We start from the raw sequence: 17,552 nt of genomic DNA on the forward strand, positions 1-17,552 counted from the left end.
GCACAGCCCATTAGAGTAGCCACTAGAGCCTGACTTTGTGACAAGAGAGTTCATCATTGAGGATAAATGTTACTGGTAGTTTCAAAAGGGCTTTTGCTTCAGTTTGAATGATGTGGCCTGTGTAATTCAATGAGATATTGAAAGAAGGTGAAGGGATTAGTCAACAAAGATGTGCGTGCGTGTGTGTGTGTGTGTGTGTGTGTACATAACACAGACACCAGTGTGGTGATATCCAGAGGGAAAGGGAGTCAGGGGCTAGGTGGAAGTGGGCCAAGGAGGGGGTGGGGAGTGGAGTGAGGGGGTGCGGGTAGGGGTGGGGGGGGTGCGGGGTCGGAGAATGAGGACAGAAAGAGACCTTGGGGCGATTTGGGAGCATGATGCAACGTGCTCATTGAGTTGTACACTTGAAACCTGTATGGTTTTGTGAACCAACGTCACCCTAATAAATTCAATTAAAAAAAATCCTTATTCATACTGTGGCTTGGAGCCACACTTTCAAATCCATTATTTTTTCAAGCAGGCGAGGACAGCGGAGGGAGGAGCGTGGGGCTGGCGGCGGCGCGAGAAGCAGAAAGGGAGGCGCGGAGGGCGGGCGCGGTGAAGTCCCCAGTGAGCGTGGGAACACATGCCCACCCTCTCGTGGCGAGCGGGGACACGGACCCAGGCGCGGGGATGGTGGCGGGCGTGGCGTGGCGGGGCGGGCCCGGGAGGCCTGGGCTCGGGCTCCGGGTCTCGGCGGAGCCCGAGGGAACGTGGACTCCAGTCCACGAATCCGGAGGACTCGCGTCAGCGTCTCGGCGTCGGGGCGGGGAGGCGGGCGCGGGCGCGGGCGCGGCGGGCGCGGGCGCGTGCGCGGCGGGCGCGGGCCGGGAGCGGGTGTGCGGCGGCGGGAGCTCGGGAGCGCGCGGCAGGCAGCCTGGGCGGTGGGTCCTGCTGGTGACGGAGGCAGTGCAGGGTCCTGATTGTGACCGCAGTGGCTGTTCCAGACGCGGGCGGCGGCGGCGGCGGCGGCGGCCCCGCGGCGCGCGCGATGTGGCCCCTGGTGGGGCTGCTGCTGCTGGGCTCGGCGTGCTGCGGTGAGTGGCCCCTCGGTGCTGGCTCTGCGGCTGGCCGCCTGCGCCGCACCTCCGCGGGCGTGGGGGCTGGCCCGCGGCTCCCTGGAGAGGGTGGCGGGGTGCGGGACGCGCGGGCCCTGCCCGGCGGGTGCGGACGTGGGAGGGCCCCGCGGGTGATCAGGCGCCCCCTTCCTCCCTTTCTTCCCTCCTCTTCGTCTTTCCCTGGGTAGCCAGCGGGGCTCACCGCCTTCCCCCGTCCTCCGCCTCCAGACGCGCAGACCGAGGAAGGCTCCGAACCGTGCGCCTCGCGCAGAAATTAGCTGGAGAAAGGGCGAGCTCGGAGGCGAGTGGGTGGCAGCCGTTAGGGTGCCCCCTCTTTCGCACCCCTCTTCCCTCCTCAGTGCTTAAATGCACCGGGGAGAGCGGGGAGAGTGGCAGAGCCCTGGCCTCTTGCGCTGTAAGTGCGCATTTTGGCGAAGTCTGCAAGACGGGTTTTTTGTTTTTTTTTGTTTTTTTTTCCCCTCTTTGCTCTCCCACATGAACATAGGAGTTAAGGGGAAAGAACGGATATAGTTAAGTTTTATTTCCAACCCACCATGTAATCAAAAGGATCTTCTGGCCGCCTTTTTTTTTTTTTTTTTAAATTTTTTATTTATTTATGAAACCCTAGAAATAGGCTTCCTGAAAACTCGCGCTACCTCCACGCCCCACCAACCCGTTTAATACCGTCCAAATTGCACATTCAAGTTTCCCCACTGTGTTTGGGGAACGGGTTAACAGTAATGCAGATTTCGCTTGAAAATGAAGACAGCAACTCCTAGTCAAAACATATTTGCAGCTAAGTGGGATTTGATGTTTTTCCAAGCCAAAGGCGTTTTGGCCCCAAGCTTTTGAAACCTATTTGGTGGTGGTTGTTTTTCAAAAACGTGTGCTTCGTAAAAACTGAGGAAGGAATGGGATTTTTTTTTTTTTTTTTTTGTGGCTCTATAGGCAGTGCCTGTCACATTGCACATCTATAGAGCCTTTTGTGAACTTTTCCTAAGATTCAAATCGAGTTTGAGTAACAGTAGCAATTGTTATATTTAGTTGTAGAAAGCTAAATTAGCATCAGAACAGCCTCACTGTGCGGTTCCTAAAGGCTTGTGACTTCAGCTATTTTCAGGATGCTCTCTTAAGACCAGGCTTACCACTTTCCCCACCCTCCGCGTATATCCTGGGATGCTGGACATGTTAATAATCACTATATCTATTATTTAAAGGGTTGATATTAGATAAAGTAGTGTTCCCTGTCATTGTCGTCGATGGCTTGTTGCTGTTACTATCAAAATAGCTAAAATAATACTGCTTTCAGAAATTTGTTTCTGATAAGAAAGCATATTGAACCAGAATCTAAACTTGTGATAAAATGTCACTAATTCATACTGTAGGCATCAAAAGCTATACTGGAGAATAAAAATTATAAATCATGTACTGTTTTAAAAACAAGGTTCCTGTTTTCAAGTAGGTTAGAAAGAACGGCTAGAATGGTACTTCGGGGGATGGGAATTCTCTTTAGGCCTCCTTTAGCAATAGTTAAGATCATGTATAATTAGCACTCATTTATCTATAATATTAATGTGCTCAAGTCCCTATGGAGTCATAGGATTCAGAATTTATGGTATTTTATTGTACTTAGTTAATAATCTGATTTTAAAAAACCAGCATAGAGACATTATGCATTTGAATTCTGTTAAGTGTTGAATGTAAACCAATGGATTTTTGTGTGTTTAATATTTAGTTTTAAAAGGGCATGTGTGAAGAGATGCGAACAGTTTTAGAACACAAGTGGTTATAAACCAGGGTATTGGAGAGACAGAATTTAGAATCTAGAATGAGTAAGAAAGTCTATGGATTTGTGTGTTCATTTGTCTTTAAACATCGATTTTGCTCTCAGTTTCACTTATAAATTACTGGTAATGAAGGCCGTTTCCTGGTAGCCGCTACAGTTTCGGTTGCCTCACTGGTCTTCACAAACTGGGAAATAAAACCTTACTCAAATAATGACAGTATATGATCTGTCAGTAGTCGAATGACTTTCCAAAGTGAATTTTAAAAATCAAGGGTGCACATGATTAAAAAACATGTTAATTGGGCAAGGCTAGTAGTAATTTGGCTTGCTTAAAAGAAAATGTTTTCTCCTAAAAAATATATTTGAAACACAAGTTGCCATTTTAAGGAAGTAACTGCCTATTTAAAAGTACTTATTTACGGGGCTGCCCCAGCAGTCTAGAGGCAGTGTGTTAAAGCATTATACTAAATGCCTACCATTAGGACATTTGCTCATGCTGTCATCTATATTTTGGCAGATGTTTTATCTTTGCCACTGAGTTGTTAATGGAGATTTGAAAGGCTAGATTCTAAAGATGAAAAATAGGTGTTTTTCTTCAAAACTGATAAATATTCTAAATCCAAAATTACCACTCATATTATTAAAACGAATTTTGTATTCCTTAATGTCAATTCAGCTATTGCTAGTATAAGCGTTGCTTTTAATACATTAATGTTATTTTTGTGACACAATTTTTATAAAGCCATTTACCCATATTTTAAGTTTTTGCTGTTACAGCTTTTTATAAAAGATTTAAAAATTCTATGTTTTTATATCTTGTGTCTTAGCCTAATATAATGCACTCTTGGGTGGTCATAAAGCTACTTTCACTTGTACTAATGCAGGTATTTTTTTTCTATGATAAAAGAACAAGAATAATAGTGTAGGATCAATTTTGCTGAACTCATTGTAATACTAAACTAAGAAATATAAAGAACTCAGGCAATTTGACTCTGACAGACCTAGACTAAAACAACAGAACCTGGACTTTCCCTCTGTGTGGTTATGGGGAGGTGAAACAGGAATTAGAGGCAACACCCTCCTTTACTTCATTCCATATCCATGGACCAGTTGTATCTGACTCAGAACCTGGACATCCCCAGGGTTTGAGAATATTTGTGCATATTTGAATAGGTATCACACTTATGTGTTAAAAGACAGGGTAGGGAATTTGGCAAGGTGCAGGGTCTGTCAAAATTGCTTTTCCTGTTTCAAGCCAAGTATGAGCCCTTGCTATGCTCTGAGCACTTTGCAAGGCCTTCTTGGACTTAGAGACAAATTTCAGGCTCTATGCCTCTTAATAACGTAAAATGTAGTTTATAGATAGTAGGGATTTTTGGTTTCAATCCTTCAGTGGTACTTAATATATTTTAGGTGCTTAATCAGGCCTTAATTCTGGATGTTGCTGACTTTAAACTGCCCTCGCCTTGTAAGTCTAGGCCAACCACTTCAATTCTTGTAAGGCCCCTTTACAATCTAGTGGGGGACTACTTTGAGTCAGAACTAAACACTTTGTGGCCATCCCCACTTAACCCAAGGCCTTATTGGATCTTTATTGAGGACAGATCTGACTAAAGCCTCATTTTTGACCCTAATTCTAGCCCAATTCAGTTTGAGGCTCTGGTTTTCATACCAGGGTCAAAGTCTGATGGCAAAAAGGATTCATTTCTAGCAGGTACCTTTACTCATGAGCTTTGTTTCCTTTACCTTAGTGACTGCTGGGACCTCTTACCCCGTTCCTGAACATCCATCCCCAAGTAGATAATTAACTCCCCACTCTAAGCTCTCTCCACTTCCCTCCCACCATTTCTAAACTTATCTATAATATCTTAGGCAACCTTCATCTCTTTCTCCTTTCTCACCCAGTTTCAGAAGTATACCTGTTCACTGTTTTTTTAAGGAAAAAATTACCTGTCTACAGCTCTTTCACTTCCACCACCTTGGAGACCTACCCAATCCATTTAATTCTTCAGTCTTGTATCTCAGGTCTTCCCTTTTCCGTTGGTTCTTTCACCTTAGCTTGCAGACATGCCTTAAGTTTTACCCCATATTGAAAACAAACAATAAATAAATAAAAGCAAACAAGCAAGAAGAACCCAAAAATATCCTGCCCTTGTCGTCTCCGCACTCCTTCCACTGATCGCCTTCTCTCTGCTCCCTTAGACTGCCAAAGTTCTTGAAAAAGTATCTTGCCTCTCCTTTCTCCCCTCCCATTTACTTGCCAAATACAGTCTGACTTCTGAGCCCACTAGTCTGTTGACAGTGCGGCAGATAAAGAAGCTAATGATGTAATTTTTAATCCGGAGGCTATTTGTACTTCTCCCACTTAACATCTTTTTTGTCCATATCAAGACCCTTTCTTGGTGTCTACAGTGGAGTTCTCTGTTTCTCACTTCCTTAGTTTGTTCCTTTTTAACTGTTTGTTTCATTAACATTGGAATTCTCCAACATTTAATTCTCTGGTGTCTGCTCTCTTGCTTTATAAGGACTGTCTTGGGCAATCTTGTGTATGCTCATGATTTTAATTATCAGCTATAGTCTTGGTGATTCCCAAGTCTTTGTAGCTCCAGCCTTTCTCCTTAAATCTGGATCCACCTATCCTGGGATCTACTGGATATCTTCATTTCATTGTACCACAGATACTTTAACACTCAGCCTATTAAATATTAAAAAGATACTCCCCCTGCATCTCCTAAATCTCTTTATAGTTAAGTCCACAGTCTAACTGGTTACACACACTATTTTGGTTAACAACTTTAATTTTTCTCCCCACATGTCCCACGTCTGACTTACGTTGACTTTATTTCTTTGTTTTTTTTTTGCTATAATTTTTGTCCTCTCCAGTTGTCGTTTACCTGGACTGTTGTAGTGATCTCTGAATGGACCTCCCAGCCTCACCACCATGCCTGCCCTCAGTTCACCGTACACATTGCCGTAGTATTTTTTTTAGATGCAAGTGAATCTGAGTGGTTCACTATTGCTTGTTTTATCAAGTCCAAACTCCTCAGAGTTATATTTAAGGAAGCCTTTCAGTATTTCTTAATGATCTTTTCTAGTCCCCTTTTCTAGAGCTCACCTGAATAATCTGCTTCCAGTTATTAATTTTCTTCATTCCTCTGTACATGTTACTACTCTGCCTGGAAGGCCCTTTCTTTTCCATAACATTCCTACTCATCCTTCAAGACCCAGTTTAGACATCACCCTCTAAGAAGATCATTCTTTATATTCATGTAATTTTTAAAAAATATATCTTTATTGATTTCAGAGAGAGGAAGACAGAGGAAGAGGGAGAGATAGAAACATCAATGATGAGAGACTCCTCACTGATTAACTGCCTCTTGCATTTTCCCTGCTGGTGATCGAGCCTGAAACCTGGGCATGTACCCTGACCGGGAATCGAACCTTGATCTCCTGGATCCTAGGTCGATGCTCAACTGCTGAGCCAGGCCCAACCGGGCTCATGTAATTTTTTAAGGAACTCTTCCACCTCACCTGCAATTGACTTGAGATTTTCCATTGAAATATGTAGCTTCATGATTCCATAATCAGGTCTAAAAAAGTAAGAAGAAGTGGAGAATTCTCTCTTGAAATATGGGAGAGGAGTGAATTCTCTCTGATATAATTTTTAGATATTCCTTTCTTAGGAATTTATACTTTAAATTTTTTACATTCATAAGGAATGTATTGAGTCTTACTTGCTGGACCCTGGGTTAAATCCATAGGATACCAAATGAAGAGATTGCCCTTGCCTTTCTGCCTTTTGAGCTTAATGGGGAGAGCAGTTAAATCAAGCATTAATTAGAAGATTCAATAACAAGAGTAGGGGATGATGGGAGCAATAAGGAGAGGATGAATATAGTTGAGCCGTGCAGGGAAGAGGAACAGGATTAAACATCTCAGCTGTGCTTTAGCAGGAGGAGCCAAAGTTAGTCAACGCTAGCTGCCATTTACTGAGCATTTGCTATCTATGTGAGACACTGAGATAACTTCACGTTCCTTATCTCATTAAATCTTAATGAAATCTCTATGAAGTATATTCTGTCAGTTCACATTATATAGATGAGACTGAGGTGTAGAGGTTAAATAATTTGCTTGAGGTTATATCTCTAGGAAGGGTTAAGTCTTGAGCCCAAGGTCTGACTCCAAAGTGTGTGCTCTTACCTGTACACCCAGTGAAGGGTATGGGGCCTCTTTAGGCTGAGGGAACATATGCAAAGGCATAGATGTGAGAGTACCTATGCCTATTCATGGGATTTTAAGAAGGTCATTTTGATTGGACCTTAGTTTGGAAATGAAGAAGGACAGGAGGTGGGGCTGGACAAGGCCCTGAAGGACCTCGTTTGTATTCCATGCTAATACACTTAGAATTTAGCCTGAAAAGAGGGAAGGGAGGGTGTTGTTAAAGTATGTTAAGCAAGAGTACACATTTGCATTTAGAACATTTATTTCGGGAACTGTGGGAAATACATTGGGGCTGGGATGGGGAAATGTTGAGGCTGGAGTCAAAGAGCTACTTAAATGGCAGTAGTCCAAGGGAGAAATGATGAATGCCTAATTTATTCATACAGACTTTAGATTTAGGAACTATTCAATAGGCTGAGTCTACCAAAAATCCTACATGGCTAAAAAGAGGGAAGAATCCAGCATGGTCTTTAGGTCAGGTCTTGTTGACTGGTAGATGGTAGAAAATAGTTTATGGAGGTGAGAGTTTTGGAGAAGGGTAGGGAGAGGGTAAATTGACTTTTAGACATGTTGACTTTAATGTAGCAGTAGTCTAAGTAGAAATGTGCAGCAGTTGGCTTTCCCGGATCTTAAGGAGGAAGGTGGGACCTGGTTAAATAAAAACTGTAGGTAGTTAAAACGATGAAGTATGGGAGAGTACTGGGGAGGGGGAGGTAGTGCTGAATAGGAAGGCCTTAGGTACACTTATTGTGAGGCAAGGAATAAGTTTCAGTAAAGAACAGAAGCTGGGATGGGTGACCAATGCAGTAGAAGGAAATTCAGAATCCAGAGATACAGAGGTCAAGGGAAGAGAGCAAGAAAGAACCTACACACTGGCTCAAGAACTGTAGGGAAGTTAAGATAGAAAGTGAGCCATACATACTCCATTTTCCACAAGGGATTATTGGTGGCTTTGGCAAGAGCTGTTGCCATGAAGTAGAGGTGGAGAGGTGGCAGCCAGGTGGCAGAGATTTAAGAAACGAAATGGAAGTGAAGAAATGCTTTTAGTTTGTTATTTTAGGATGCTAGGGAAGTGAGAGACAAATATGGGGGATTTTTTTTTTTTTTAAGCTGGTGAATAGTCAAGCATTTTTAAAAAATGTTTATCCACCCCCCGCCCCCAATCCTAAGTAGATGGAATAGGGGCATGTGGGAGGCTGGTGATCAACTAGGGAAAGTCCTTGAGGAGATTGATGGGTGTGGAGGCAGAAATGGAAACTAGCTCTCAAGTGAAGGGATTCATTTCTGGAGGAGAAGAGGGTGTGTGTGTGTGGGGGAAGAGCTGTGGATTGTTGGGGTTCCAGGTAAATTTATAGGTGGAGAGTATTTAAAGCTTCTGGCTTCTCATGTGAAGGACTCAGTTTGAATTACGAAATAAGGAGAAAGGGCTGCTTTGGAGAGTATGGGATAAGCTCTTGCAGAAGGAGATGAAGTTGTGATTTAAGAGCCATTACAAAGGAGAGAAAATTTACATGGAGCATGTTTAAAAAGGTAGAGGACCACCCAAGTGGGTGGGAACTATGACAAGTTTCTATTGTTCCCCTGGTAGCAACACACATTTTCTTAGAAATCTGTAAGACTGATTCTTCTCCTGCCCCTCCAGAGCACGTTGTTCATACAGGAAGGATAGCACTTACATAACCTTGTGCTATAAAAAGTACGTATCATTCCCCCAAGTGAGAATTGCAAGCTTTGAAACGATAATTCATACTTTTTCCCCATCATTGTATCCACACATCCTATCACAATGCTTCAGATCAGGTAATTCTCAATAAATGTTTGCTGCATTTTAAATTTCTGAGTTTGACTTGTGTACTGTGACTGCCATTTATTGAGCCTTCTCTGCAACTACATGTTGGCTGTTTTTAGGGCTGGGGGACGAGATGGTTTAGGTTGGTGGTTTGCATTCACAGAGATTGTAAAGTCCAATATTTTTGGCTGTCAACATAAAATAATTTTCCCATTTCATTTTTAGTCTATTGGTGACCCTGGCATCACTGATGGTTATATTTATACCTTTCTATCTGATTTAGACTGCTATAGGCATATCTTGATGATTCAGAATTTTACTTGTGTTAATTATCTCTCTTCCTTTATTGGCTCTATTTCAGATCTTTTCTTCATTTTACTGTTCCATCAGAAGGTAGTAGGCAAAAGAGAGAACACCCAAATCAGATAATTTTACAATTTAATAGTTTCTTATTAAGTGTTTATAGAAGATAAAGTTGTGGTTAACAGCTGGCATTTTTGGACTACCCTTATTTATTATTAGTGCAAGGGTTGTTCAAGTTATGGTTTATCCAGGTTAATTTTACTTGAATTTTATTGACAGCATTAATTCTATTTAAATTAATTCAGTTATAAGATATTTTTTATATTACAACAAATAATGCAGTGCAATTAATACTTCCTGTATTCCGCAGGAAATTTATTCTTTAAGCATAAGTTATGAAATTGCAGAGTGTTTGCCGACTACTTTTTACTTACCTAGAGCATTCTAAAAAAGTTCACTAGGATAACTGAGCTCTTCACTCTTATCTCTTTTATTAAAAGACAATTTTTAGAAAGTAATATCCTGACTCAAACAAATATAAAATGAACATGTGTCAAAGATTTTATTTCACGCATTAATACGCAAACTAGCAAGATGGTAAGACCGTCTTGGTTTTTAAAAACAATTGGAAGATCAGACACGTGTATAGGCAATCAGGAATGCTAAAATGAATTTGTGAATATATGCAAATTGGTCAACGTCCTTAGGGCAATAAACGTAGTTTTTTTTAAATCCTCTCTTCTACCAGGCGGAAATAAATTGCAGAACAAAGTTTATTTCTATCTCTGTGGACATAAATCATTTGCATTAGTATCAGTTTTCTACATCTTACAGAATTGTAAAATAGCTCAGTCAAATACAGTGAGAGGCACAGGCCCCTATAGAATCGGATATTCCCAAAGGATCTGTCAGACAATGCCCAGAGCTCCATTGAAAGGACACTCAGTAATCCTTTTCAAAGTTAGTCCCCATATTTTCTGACACTTTCCTTCTTTTCTAATTCCAACATCACAGCCACTTTCTTCTCTCCTTGTTTTACACTACAGAGTTCCTCTCAATGCTTCTTTCTCAGGGGAAATAATTTAGAGCCCCAAGGTTTTAAAAATTGCAATTGGAAGTCCAGGTTTTGCCTGGGGCTTCCTAATATTTGGATGGCTAGAAATGTAGAGAACTGGGAAGAAGCGAGCTGTGAATGCCCACAAACTTGGTTCAAGCAGCAAATTCCCAGAAATACAACAATTTGCACCTTCTAGTTAGAGAAGGTCTAGATCATTACACAAAAATGCTGTTTTGCCTAGTTTTTAGAGTATTATCCTGCATATTTATAGCACAGTATTGTTTAGAGGGCACTTGCCCATATATTTTCTCCTTCGATAATCACCACAATTCTGTGAAGTAGTCCTGTGTCCTTTTTTTGTTTTGTTTTTTAATCCTCAACCGAGGATATTTTTTCCATTCTTTTCAGAGAGAGTGGAAGGGAGAGAGAGAGACATATTGATGTGAGAGAGACACATTGATTGGTTACCTCTGGTACATGCCCTTGACCAGAATTGAACCCAAGACCCTTCAGTCCGAGGGCTGATGCTCTAACCACTGAGCAAAACTGGCTGGGGCTCTAGTGTTTTGGTTTTTTAAAAATATATCTTTACTGACTTCTGAGAGAGGAAGGGAGCGGGAGAGGGAGAGATAGAAACATCAATGATGAGAGAGTCATTGATCAGCTGCCTCCTGCATGCACCCCACTGGGGATCAAGCCTGCAACCTGGGCATGTGCCCTGACTAAGAATCAAACCACGATCTCCTGGATCCTAGGTTGATGCTCAACCGCTAAGCCATGCTGGCCCAGCTCCAGTGTTCATTTTTGATCCTCTTATTTACAGAGAGTAAACCAAGGCATAGAAAAGTTAAGTGGATTGCTTGAGGTCATGTACTGAAAAGTAACAGGGTTTATACTCAGGCTTTCTGAACATTGTCCTGTTCATATTTCACTACACATCCTAGCATTCAATTCAATGGGCAGCTACTGAATAATATGTCCCTAGAATAATAGCATTCTATGCCTTTGATTTTTATTCCCAGTGTATATAGAAGGAAGAAATCATAAGGATGAACTATTAAAGTTGACATTTTACTTATATTTATATAGTGCTTTCTTTTTTCAGGGAAAAGCCAACTAGCTACTTAGATAAAAGAGTTGATAAGTGGGCCCTGTCCAAATGCACCCAACCTCTACATAGGGGACCTCAAGCTGTGGGTTGTTGATAGCTTCAAATGGGGTACTCAAGGCCAGTCACAAACAGTGTCTGAAATTGGCCTGCACCAGAGACCTTCCAGAAAGACTGGGAGCCCTACCTAATGCATAGAAACAAACCCAAATAGGCAGCCAAAATGGGGAGACAAAAAAGCAAGCCCCAAATGAACAAGAGAAGTCTCCAGAAAAAGAGCTAAATGAAATGGATATAAGCAGTCTATCAGATATAGAGTTCAGAACATTGATTGTAAGGATACGCAACAGCATGAAAATAGATATGGAAACTATGAATGAACAGTCAGAAGCGAAGAATGACATAGCAGAAATAGAGAATACGTTGGAAGGAATAAACAGCAGATTAGAAGAAGCTGAGGATCGGATCAGCGAATTAGAAGACAGGGTAGAAAAAGCCATTCAGAGATCCAAAAGGAAAAAAACAGTTGAAAAACAGGACAGTCTAAGGGAGCTGTGGGACAACGTGAAACATAACAATATTCGCATCATAAGAATGTCAGAAGAGGTAAAAAGTAAGCAAGGGTCAGATAACCTGTTTGAAGAATAATGGCAGAAAACTTTTCTAACCTGGTGAAGGAAAAAGTCACACAAGTTCAAGAAGCACAGAGAGTTCCAAGCAAGTAGAACCCAAAGAGGCCCACGCCCAGACACATCATAATTAAAATGCCAAAAATTCAAGACAATGAGAGAATCTTAAAGGCAGCAAGAGAAACGCAACCTGTTACCTAAAAAGGAATGCCCATAAGATTGTCAGCTGACTTCTCATCAGAAACTCTCCAGGCCAGAAGGGAATGGCATGAAGTATTCAAGGTAATGCAAAACAAAGATCTGAAACCAAGACTACTATATCCAGCAAGGCCATCATTCAAAATAGATGGTGAAATACTGAGCTTCTTAGACAAAAAAAGGCTAAAGGAGTTTATCATCACCAAACCAGCATTTCAGGAAATGTTAAAGGGACTGCTGTAATTAGAAGTAGAAATAGAAGCATTGCAAGAAATGTTAGGGGACTGCTGTAATAATAAGAAGAAATAGAGAGAGAAAGATAAAGAATTAAAATGGCAATAAATAAGGACCTACCAATAACCTTAAGGACTTTAAGGGAGAGATCAACAGCAGTACAGTCATAGTTGTAGATTTTAACACCCCACTGACTTCACTGGATAGACCTTTCAGACAAAAAGTCAACACTGAAACAGTGACTCTAAATGGCACACTAGATCAGATGGATTTAATTGATATTTACAGAACATTTTACCCCAAAGCTGCAGAATATACATTCCTCTCAAGTGCACATGGATCATGCTGAAAGATAGACTACGTGTTAGGACACAGAACAAGTCTCTACAAGTTCAAGAAGATTGAAATCATAAGCATCTTAGATCACAAGGGCATGAAATTAGAAACCAACTACAGTAAAAACACTCAAAAACATTCAAACACATGGAGGCTAAATAACATGTTATTAAGCAATGAATGGGTTACCAATAAGATCAAGAAAGAAATCAAGAACTTCCTGGAAACAAATGAAAATGAACACACAACAACCCCAAATCGATGGGACACAGCGAAAGCAGTCCTGAGGTAAGTTCATAGCACCGCAGGCCTATCTCAAAAAGCAAGAAAAATTTTCAGTCAACTATCTAACCCTGCAACTTAAAGAATTAGAAAGCTCCCCTGTGAGGCTGTCTAGACCAGGGCTTGTGCTTGCTGGGAGGTTTTTTTATTGTTGCTTCGATTTCATCAGTTGTTATTAGCCTATTCAGGTTTTCTGATTTTTCCTGATTCACTTTTACATGATCTTACTCATATGTGGAATCTAATAAACAAAATAGACTGAGGAACAAAATAGATCCAGAGACATAGAAGCATGGAACAGACTGATGAATCTCAGTGGGAAGGCGGGGGTGGGGGAGTGGGTGGGGAGAGATTAATCAAAGAACTTACATGCTTGTATGCATAACCCATGGACACAGACAATATAGTGTGGTGAAGGCCTAAAGGGTGAGGGGTGGATGCGGGGTGGAGGGGGTCAATGGGGGGAAAAGGGGATATCTGTAATACTTTCAACAATAAAGAAATTTTTTAAAAAGTTGATAAATGGCTGAAAAATATGGAAGACAACTACAATTTCTCCACAGTCTTGCACATTTTAGATGAAAGATGAGTGATTGCATTTACTTTCCCAATTCCTGTTTTGTAAGACAACTGTTAGTTTATCCTACTGAGAAGTGTTTGATAGAATATACCCTACTTATTGGCAGTATCTGTTCTTGGTTTCAACTTGTTTCTTAGCTTTACTTTGAGTGATTTATGGTTTCTAGGAGGAAGGAATACCTGTAATATACATTTGGAAATTGTTCTATAGCTTCAATGGAATGTGGAAGTAGAGAAAATGCCTTTCAATTGTATATAATTCTTTATAATATTTGCATACAAAATGTCTATTGCTGTCTGTATTTTGCAATGGGGAAATAGCCACAGAGAATATTTTTTCTCCTTAGTATTCTAAGACTTTCCATCTTAGAGAAAAGATGTGATGTGATTCATTGGATTTACTTTTTATATTAAAGTACACTGTAGCTCACCACATTTCTTGGAAATGCAACATAAAGATAAACATATCGGTTTAGCAAGTTCTATTTAGAGGAAGTATATCGAAGTTGAGACTGAATATAATATTTGGTTTGATTTTCTGTTCAAAACTTTCCCATGGTAAGGACAGTATTCTTCTACATACATCAATGAGCAATAATGATTACTTCAGAGCTTCTGAAGCCAGATACTATACCTGCATGTTCCAACACAGGTTGCTGAATTTATTCCCACGGCCATGGTAATGTATACTTTGTATTACTGAAAATGAATAAGGAAAAGTTACAGTGGTATCTACCATCTGCGTATGTTAATATTAAAATAATTTGTTTCTCTTTTTCACCTTGCCTGTGTTCTCTCTGTAGCTGACTGCTTAAGTAAATAATTGAAACATTGCTCTTTTATCTTAAGGATTTGTAACATACCTAAGATCTTATGGTATAGAATTCTATAATAAAATGAAACTTTTTTCTTTTCCAGGTTCAGCTCAGCTCATATTTAATATAACTAAATCTGTAGAATACACCAACTGCAATACAACTGTGGTCATCCCATGCGTTGTTATTAATGTGGGGGCATTAAGCCTTAAAGAAATGTTTGTAAAGTGGAAATATGGAGGAAAACAATTTTTCGTCTATGAAGGAGAGACAAATATTATCACCCACACCAACACCAACTTTTCGAGTGCAGAAATCGTACCAGAAGCACTACTAAATGGCATTGCCTCATTGAAGTTGGATCCGAAGGAGGCTATCCCAGGAAACTACACGTGTGAAGTAACAGAATTAAGCAGAGAAGGCGATACCACCATAGAACTAAAATATCGTGTTGGTAAGAATTCTATGGAATTCCCTTTTTTGTCCTGCAGCAACCTAATCTTATTAGAAATGGGGCACAATGGGGCTAGGAACTCCTTTGAATCAAAAAGTAGGCTCTTAATAATAAATGATTATGTAATGTTTAGCAGCTTTGAGACCATGAGTTTTATTTGCTCTTCTCCTTTTCATAATACAACTCTTTTGTAGTTTGTTACTTGTGTATTGTGTGGTTCTCAAACTTTTGGTCTGATAACTAGTCTTTTGGGATGAGTGAGGGGTCCTGGGGTCATCTATTCTGCATTTCTGCTTGCTGCTATCAAAAGTACTTTCTTTCATGTGATTAATTTTCCATGCTCCTTCCAGTTATGTAGCTTTAAAAAAATATATATATATTACCTACACTTTGGTCAAGGGCTGACAAGCTCAGCCATGCTCCAGGTGGTAAGATTAGAAGGAGAGTCAAGAGATTAAAAATCAGGTTCTAGTGATGTTTCCTTGAGGTGTCCTGTGCTTAGTCTTGCTATACTGTTCTTTTTCTTGGCCAAGATGGGGGAGAGCTAGGGATCCAATTTAATTAATTTGAATTCAGCCTTGGTTATAGCACCCTGATTCTGCCCTTTCTTCACAAACTTGGGCTGGTGAGTTGCATAAAACAGTCAAGTTAGCTGAAGTAAACAGTCTGCTTTCTTTTCTGTTCCTTGCTGTGCCAGCTGATTGCTTTAACCACATACAGGTGCATGCTGACTTTCTCTTTTGAAAGCTCTATTTAGAACCACTAGACATATTACTGATCGCAGGATTAGACAAGCCTTTGAGAACCTCTGCTTTAGATGGAATCAGGAATCAGTTCAGTTGAATCAACTCTTTGCCTCCAATTCTTCTAGTGTTCCCTAGACAAAGTTTATAATTTTTTTTTTTGGTTATAAAATGTCTATTACCAGATTGGGAATGGGTGTTTAGTTTGATGGAATATTTTGACATTGCTTAGGGTTAGGAATCAGGAGATCTGAGTATATTCCCTATTCTGCAACTTAACTTTTCCTCTATTGAACTTGAGAAGTCACTTCAGTGAGTCCGAGTTACCTCATCTCTAAAGTGGGGATGAAAATAGATTCCTGCTTTTATGTATTCTGCAGTCGAATGAGCACCAAATGAGATCCTTTGTGTACAAGTCCTTTGTAAACCAAAGTACTTTGCAAATGTTAGTTGTCTTCCTGGGCTGTTCATTTTATCCAGTGAGGTATCGGGGTGTTGAAGCTGGGATGTTAGCAGAAGAGTGTCAGGGCAGTGCAGCATGGACAGGAGATGGCTTAGAGCAGCCCAGCAGAACATGGAAGGCATTTCTGCTGAAAAATCTCTCCTACATTGTGAATTTCATTAATTTGATATTAAATTGGGCCCCTGAGCTTTTTTTTGAAGTATACGTTTCAGCAGGGGTCTAATCATTCAGTCACATGCACTGTGAGTGACTAGAATGAGATAACCTAATACCCAGTTGAAATTTTTCTGAGGGAATGTACAGTTCCATGGAAATGAAGAAGAAAAAGACATGGGGGAATAGTAATTTTGGAGTATAGTGTAGGTCACTGAGAGGGAAAATGGTACACTCAAGAGGCTTGAAAGGCCAGAAGATGGAATGAAGATGGATGGGAAAGGAATGCCAGTATCTGGGATAAATACCAAGTATACAATTTTTTTTGGTAAATCCTCACTCGAGGATACTTCTTCCATTGATTTCTTAGAGAGAATGGAAGGAAAGAAGGGGGGGGAGGAGAGAGAGAGAAAGGAGAAACACTGATATGACAGAGACACATTAATTGGCGGCCTCCCACAGGTCCCTGACCGGGGGCCCGGGATCGAACCTGCAATCTAGGTACATGCCCTCGACCGAGAATTGAACCTGTGACCGTCTGGTGCACTGAATGATGCTGTAACCACTGAGAACACTGGCCAGGGCCAAAGTCGATAATTTTATGTGTGATTGTTTTATCTTTGTTATCAAAGTACCCCCCCAAAAATGAGCTATGCTTACTTTTTGAGGCCATTAAAATGAGAAGGTGGTATTTTGTTGTAGAGAATGTAGAAAAATCTACCAGAGTTAGACATTCGTCTTTGCACCCATTTTTATTTTTTTGAAATAATTATAGAATCATAGGGAGTTTCAAAGATAGGACAGAGAGGTGCTTTTCTTACCCAGTGCAGCTCCCCCCAGTGATTACATTTTATGTAACAGTAGTTCAATGTCAAAACCAGCCAGTTCACAATGGTACAATGTGTATATATTTCTTTGTTTTTTTATCACATGTGTACATTTATGTAATCACCACCAAAATCAGGATATAGAACTATTTCATTAACACAAATATCTCCCCCATGCAACCCCTTTATAGTCATCCCCCCTTACTCTCCCTAACCTGGCAAGCACAATTTGTTCTCCATGTCGATACTTTTGTCATTTCAAAAATGTTATGTAAAAGTATCTAACCTTTTGAGATTGACTTTTTTTCCCCCCACTCAGCACAATGCCCTTGAGATCTATCCATGCTGCAGCATCATGTGTCAATACTTCTCCCCTGCCCTACCTCTCTCCCACTGAGTAACAGTCCATGGTCTGGGGGTATCGCTGTTGAACCATCCACCTACTATAGGGCATCTTGGCTGTTTCCAGTTGTTTTTG

The 17,552-nt window shown here is 40.8% G+C and overlaps 1 protein-coding gene across 5 annotated transcripts in view; it reads left to right on the forward strand.

Annotated features, from left to right (window-relative positions):
• The first annotated feature begins 831 nt into the window (after positions 1-831).
• The window catches only part of CD47 (CD47 molecule), a 45,138-nt gene continuing 28,417 nt past the window's right edge, over positions 832-17,552 (forward strand). For all 5 annotated transcript variants that reach the window (XR_013998862.1, XM_081138217.1, XM_081138218.1 and 2 more), the window contains exons 1-2: positions 832-1,076; positions 14,538-14,888. Coding sequence is in view for 4 of the 5 variants with exons in the window: in XM_081138217.1 (XP_080994343.1) it covers positions 1,031-1,076; positions 14,538-14,888 (397 nt within the window). In the remaining variant the exon portion in view is untranslated. The remainder of the gene's footprint in view (positions 1,077-14,537; positions 14,889-17,552) is intronic.

This window comes from Miniopterus schreibersii (assembly GCF_964146895.1).
Source record: "Miniopterus schreibersii genome assembly, chromosome: 5".
Taxonomy (NCBI): domain Eukaryota; kingdom Metazoa; phylum Chordata; class Mammalia; order Chiroptera; family Miniopteridae; genus Miniopterus; species Miniopterus schreibersii.